This window comes from Monopterus albus, unplaced genomic scaffold (genome assembly GCF_001952655.1).
Source record: "Monopterus albus unplaced genomic scaffold, M_albus_1.0 scaffold100.1, whole genome shotgun sequence".
Taxonomy (NCBI): domain Eukaryota; kingdom Metazoa; phylum Chordata; class Actinopteri; order Synbranchiformes; family Synbranchidae; genus Monopterus; species Monopterus albus.
This window is the reverse complement of record NW_018127980.1, coordinates 98,035-104,493: the sequence shown is the minus strand read 5'-3', so window position 1 is coordinate 104,493 and position 6,459 is coordinate 98,035. Positions and strand designations below refer to the sequence as shown.

Below are 6,459 nucleotides of genomic sequence, written 5' to 3'. Positions count from 1 at the left end.
GATGACTTTTCATACAGGGAAACTGATGCAGCCTAAAATTAATAAGTTATAAATGTTTTCCACGGTGCAACGACAGACACCATTTGAAAACAATAGTTTCCCTCCCAAGGAGTTTAACCCCTTAACTCCTGCTAGCAGAAAATGCTGAAGCATAGTTATAACAGAGCAGCAGGGGATGTAAACCGCACTAATGAATAACACTATACAAATGATTAATCATCTAAAAAGAAGCAAGTGTTGAAGAACTTCCTGATTGTGGCTCATTCAGCCACATGGAGGATTGGTCGTTCTAGCTGTGAAGAGCACTTTGCACCACTGAAGCACATTTGCATGCAGCACAGTCCTACAGTTAATAATGCAGTTATGGTTTTTCATGCAAAAGGGAGTTTCCTGTGTGTAGAGTCAGTGGTCATGAGGTAGCTTTGCACACTGCTTGCACATGTTTTAGGCTGACAGTGGAAATTTAAACCCCTGTCACTGTCTCAGGACTCTAAGTTGTCCACATTGAAAACAACAGTGGAGGTGGAAGTAGCAGAAAATGAAAATCAGTAGAATGAGTTCAGACTTCATGGCGTTTCACCACAGTTGGTGCAGCAAAGTGAACAGACAGACCTTTGAGGTTTCACTGTAAACACCAACTGCAGTTTCCTCAAGTCAGTGCAGTGAATGTACAACATTTTAGGATGTTACACATCTCTTCTGTCTCAAAACTCCATTATTTTAACTGCTTAATGTAGGTCCTATATAATCAATGTGACACAGTGGAGGTTGGCTTGTTTCAGTGTATGAAGACAAGCTGGAAATATGAAGACTGGGTTAAAGTGTAGGTAAGGTTTCAGTAGGTAGCAGTGTAGCTGCCCAGAGAATGAAGACAACGCCCATCCTTTTACACATAACTGAAAATCATTGTTTATTTTTGTTACAATAGAAAGTAATAAGGCACAATAGGCTTCTTTTGGTTTCTGCTGTTCATGATATTAAAGCAGTGAGTGAAAATAATGTCAACATGAGATCTGAGTTAAACATGTTTCAATAATCATAATTCATAGGCTACAGCAAAAAAAAAAAAAAAAATTTACGTGTGGGTTAGATGTCTTCACACAACAGGAATGTGCAGCATCATCCACATCTAAACTAAACGCCTTTCATCTCATATGTCATTTTTAATAGGGGTAATTATAAGGATTTTATGTTTAACCCGGTTTCAATTGTTTATTAAAACCATTACGACAATAAATGTCCTTAACATTTGTATGCAAATGTCATTTCGAGCTATAATCCTATAGGCTACTGTGGATAAATGTTGCAATATACAGGCGTGTAAACGGAGCTATGTGGCTATGAAACAAATGTTTTCTTCAGAATAGTTTTCTTTCACTTTAAGATGCAGATAAGCTCCCTGAGCTGTGTTATAGCCAGAGGAAGACTGCACTTTGAGCATTTCTGTTTTCTACTTTATGCTTTGACTTCACCTACATTTCATAGAAAAAATACTTTGTACTCACAACATTTATTTCATATCCTTAGTTTGTAGTTTCAGAATAACATTTCTAAAATAATATACAGAATAATCACAAGATTTTATTGATCCCTGCTGGAAAATTCACAAGCTACCCATGCAGGAAAGAACTTCCAATTATAAGTAGGCTAGTTAAAACTAGCTCCACCTTTACCAGCTGCAACATCAAATGTGATGTACACAATAATACATCACTAATTATAACCCATTAATATGATACGGACCCTGTAATGTGAACTGTGCCATTACTTTAAATATAGGCTGCTTTCAATATATTTAGATGCTAATACGTTTGTACTTTTACTTAAGTAACATTTTGAATGCAAGACCTTTATTCACGATATTTATACACTGTGGTATTGCTACTTTTACTTAGGTAAACAATCTCGGCACTTCTTCCACCACTGCTTACAGGTCTTACAGTGACAGCAGAACCTCATTTCTGTGTTTCAGCTCCTGAACCACTTTGGAAATGACTGACTTTCTTAGTGCACGGGTTTGTCCAGCGTCTTTGTGCACTGAGGCTAACTCTAACAGGCTATCTGTTTATGGCAGGTAGAGCAGTGGCAGTGTCCCTCCTATGATGCCAGTCAGTCTGCGTTGTCCTCGGCTCAGCCCTCCGCGGCTTCACACGCTACATCAGCTGATCCGTCACATGGTGTTGTCGTGCAAAATGGAGTTGTCTGAGTCTGTACAGAGAGGGCTCCAGTCCCTAGCCAACCAGTCGTTCTTCGACCAGAGCAGCTTCCAGGTGCTGATAGACGTGTCTTTCCGGAGTGTGCTCTCCTCTCACGCCGACCCCGGAGTCCTCGGTGAGCTGCTGCCGCTCCCCGCACCCGTGGCTTTGTCTCCGGCGCTGCTTCCGGTTTCTCTCAGTATAGATGTGTTGAGGAACTGCCTCGATGTTTGCGGGGTTTTTCGTGGCTGCTCCGCGCTGCAAATGACTCGAAACCGGATTCCCCGTGTTTATATTAAGATCCTGAATGAAGCGACGTGCTTCAGCAGACGGCCGCCCGTCGGCTGCACTCAGGCGGTCTTAGCCGTTCCTGCTGCCCGTTTAGTATTCAGCAGCAGTCCACAGTCACATGGCCACTCAGAATGCCTTTGTCATTTAACTTGCATAGAGTCAGAAAGACTGTGTTAGACGATTTCAGTCCCCATGAGTCAAAGCTAATGATGAATAGCCTATCTGTTCCCTCTCAGGGCGAACAGTCCGAAAGGTGGACAGATGTTGGATTTAGCGGTGTTCTGTGCAGCCTGGTGTTTATGTTGATCGGCATTTCTAAGATATTTAAACTGAAATCCAAATTATGCAAAATGACAGCAGACTTTGATGCAGTGGCTCCTATTTGTCATGGCTACTTCGGTTGTTTTCACACAACATGTGTTGTGCAACTTGTGCAGCATTTCGGCTCTATTTAATGGTAGAATTATTTAGACAGTGAAATGTTCACTATACAAACAAACAAAGGACCCCCGGCTGATGCAGCTGAGGGGCCCATTCACATGCAAATAAGCATTGATTTCCATTCTACACGTCAATCTGGAGAACCCGAGTATGGATCGCAACCTTCCATCACTTATACCAGTCAAACGCGTCTGTTCTGTCCGGAGAGATTAATGTTAGGCTGCACGGTTCCTTCACACGACGGCACAGTCCTCACACCATGTTTCTGTCGTTTCAGATCAGCCCAAATTGAAGCCGATTGACCAGATCCTGCTCAAACAGAGCCACTATGCATTGACCACCTTCATACTAGAGGCGGTCAAACACAACGCAGACCAGTCGACAATAAGGTAGGCGGCATCGCATTCAATGAGCTTTAGTGTAAACTCCGCGCTGCACATTGCGTGTAGCTTGATTCCTATTAGAAATGTCAAATTTAGGCCACAGCCCAGTTGAGTAGCATCCTGTAAAGAGTGTACTATCACAACATGTGACAGAAAATACGTAGCGCCAAATAATGCTGTTGTTTCTGAACCATCTTACATCAGTGTGGCACTGACTGCATGTCCCAAGAGCGCACGGATCTATCCACGATTACAGCAGTAAATAAAAAATAATAATAAATAAACAAAGGAATCCTTGTTTTGTTTTCTGTAAAACTGCAAGAAATAAAAGAGCAAAATACGTGAAACTACTGCAGAGCGATGGATGAGATGATTCTCAGGACGAGATAGCGTTGAAATCAGGAGACTGTCTTGTAGGCTACTGAATGTGTTTAACAATTTCTTATTTGTGACTGTATTTGGGTGTTTGTCGTCACCACAGTTGTGTGTTCAGGATGTAGACAATCAACCATGTGCATGTGTGTGATCATCAAGCAAACAAGCATCAGTATTCAGCTCCTGTTGTGTTAGTTTGTCCTCATGCTTTAGGTTGCTGTGTAGGCTATTTGTCCAAAATCTAAATCTGTCAGTGTTCATCCGGACAGTGTAGATCTCAACATTTATCCTACATGGGATTCAAGCAAGGACTGAATTTTGATCCCCCTGCATTTCATCTGGGGAAAATGAAAGCCGCATGGTTTAACCTACATTTAAAATGCTGGTGAAGTAATTTTTGTTTGTGCAACCAGCTGCTTAATAAAATCTTTTGTTCTTACAGCTCCTGCCTTGAAGATCTCACGTTCGGTCCGGAGAGAATAGAAACATTCTACAGCACATATCAGGTACATTTCAAGCAGTGTTGCATATATAAAAATTTCCTCTTCCTGTGACCCTGTGGTTATGACTGACTGGCTTTCCATGACCCACTGATGCTTGTTTTGTTTTACAGAAACACAACAAGGAGCTGAAACATCTTTTGGCAAGGTCAGTCTTTGGGAAAGCAATTTGTTGCGGTGACAATGATGCTTTTAAGATGAAAATCCGGTCATGTCGTCAAGGTGGCACCGGGACATCAGATTTTTAGAGAGTGCAGAATTATTTGTACGTTGTGATTAGCCTACAAACTGGACGGAGGTCAGCGTTTTTCCTCCACTCTGTATCTCTGTTAATAACATCAACAAATAGATCAATCAATAAATACACAGTCCTAAAGAACTGGTTTGACCGAGATGGGGGCGACGAGTAAGCAGGTTTTTGTCTCAGCCCAAAGAGAAACAAAGGGTTTGTGTGAGGATGTGCTTCAGGACAAAAAGGACAAGAGTAGATCCAGTGTAAATGCTGCTTCATAAACAGCCACAGACCCTGCAGGCAAATTAACAGAGACCTTCATCACATCCCCAAAGAAGTATCAGTACACACAAAAATCCCACGAAGTCAATGTATTGTGTGTGATTCATAACCAAGATTGCAGAGCGATGTCTTTTCTGTGGTTTTGTTGTAGCATAGGAAAGCGTCCACCACAGATCCACGACGTCTCATGGCGTCTAAATCACCAGCTGAAGGTACGTAAGACAGGTTTTGGAGCACATGATGTCTTTCACGGTTTCGTGCGTCAGACTAAAAACGTTGTTTCCCTGACAGAACGAACAGGTCGATAAGGTTAACGAGCCTTTCTACTTGATTTCATTAAACACTAAGGTAAGAGACTGCTGCATGTGTCCCGCCCCCTTCAGTTTCCTGGATATCTGGCATTTATCTATGCTCGTATTTGTTCCTCTGTTAGAATGAAGGATCCTCGGAAGACATCAACTTCACCTGCACAGTGGAGCAGCTACAGGTAGAAATGGGCTTATAACCTGCTGGCTCGTCAGTAGTTCGCCTTGTTCCGAGCAGGCAGCTTGTTAAGAAACACTATATAACTATATATCTTGGCTTTCAGGGATTTTCGTGCAAACAAACCTTTGATGTAAAATAAACTGAACATGATACTGTATTGACCTAAAGAAATGTTGCGTGGACGTTGTGTTCATGCCTTGTTTTGACGTGGCAATGATGTATAGGTGGAGTATTTGGTCACATTCATGCAAAATATTTTGTGAATTCAGTTCACAAGCCAAATCAAAGACGCCCAACTCAGTCTAATTTTGTCAGATTCCTATTTAGACCGTGTGCATCTTTGTTCAGTTATTATCTCCGCCGGATATGTTGCAGTGTTTTTGTTTTTACTCTAGGCTAAATGATCAGTGGTTGCTTGTTTTCAGGATTTGGTGGGAAAGTTGAAAGACGCTGCCAAGATTGTGGAGAAAGCCAGTCAGATGTGATGCCGGTGACCAGCTTGCTCACCTCCTCTGCGCCACAAAGCGCTAAACGTCCAGGCAGCGCTCATCTGGTCCTGTTTCTAACTTCTTTTGTACACGAGATTGACATGACATGTGTGAGACAACTTGTTTCAATTAAAAGAGAGAAAAATAAAATCCATGTTCTGCTTTTAATACATTCCCATAAAATACACAGCCCAATAAATCTCCCTTTGGCGGAAGATAGTTTGACTGTCGTCAGGAAGGACATTCTTTCCATAAAGGGTGCACACACAAGCCAAGGGGGGCAAACAGACTTATACAGGAGTTTTCATAGTTTTCACAGCAAAGACAAGACGTTTAAAATTAATTTGAATTGACGTCGCCGACTTCATGTCCGTGTCATATTGTGGGTCTGTGTCAGAACACATTCTGTTGTGGTGCTGGAGACCGGTAGGCATGTGGTTTGTAAACACTGCCACTCTGAATAGGATTTTTGCCATAGTTGCATGACAGCCGTGTTAAATTGTTTCCTGCAGCATTTGTTCAAACAAGAGGATCAAGTCCAGCTTAGTGTGAAAGATTCGGGCTGATGGGTGTTATTTTTAAGACTAACAAACATACTGCATTTCTCCGTAAGAACTTTGGTCCGTTTCTGGACTTTCTCCAGCTTTCTGCAGCCATCTCAGATCAAGCCCCCGACCTTGAGCACCATCCTGTGCCTTCAGTTTCTGCGCCGTTGGCTGAAGGATAAAAGCTGCAGTTCATTAAGTGGAAGTTGCGGCGCCTGTTTTTTTTTTTTTTTTTTTTTTT

General features: G+C 42.0%; 1 protein-coding gene across 1 annotated transcript in view; it reads left to right on the top strand.

Annotated features, from left to right (window-relative positions):
• Window positions 1-1,920: 1,920 nt before the first annotated feature.
• The window catches only part of bmi1a (bmi1 polycomb ring finger oncogene 1a), a 16,545-nt gene continuing 12,006 nt past the window's right edge, over window positions 1,921-6,459 (top strand). The window contains exons 1-8 of the mRNA XM_020609626.1: window positions 1,921-2,331; window positions 3,205-3,316; window positions 4,128-4,191; window positions 4,299-4,333; window positions 4,851-4,911; window positions 4,991-5,047; window positions 5,133-5,186; window positions 5,611-5,666. Of these exons, the coding sequence (XP_020465282.1) occupies window positions 2,100-2,331; window positions 3,205-3,316; window positions 4,128-4,191; window positions 4,299-4,333; window positions 4,851-4,911; window positions 4,991-5,047; window positions 5,133-5,186; window positions 5,611-5,666 (671 nt within the window). The 5' untranslated portion in view covers window positions 1,921-2,099. The remainder of the gene's footprint in view (window positions 2,332-3,204; window positions 3,317-4,127; window positions 4,192-4,298; window positions 4,334-4,850; window positions 4,912-4,990; window positions 5,048-5,132; window positions 5,187-5,610; window positions 5,667-6,459) is intronic.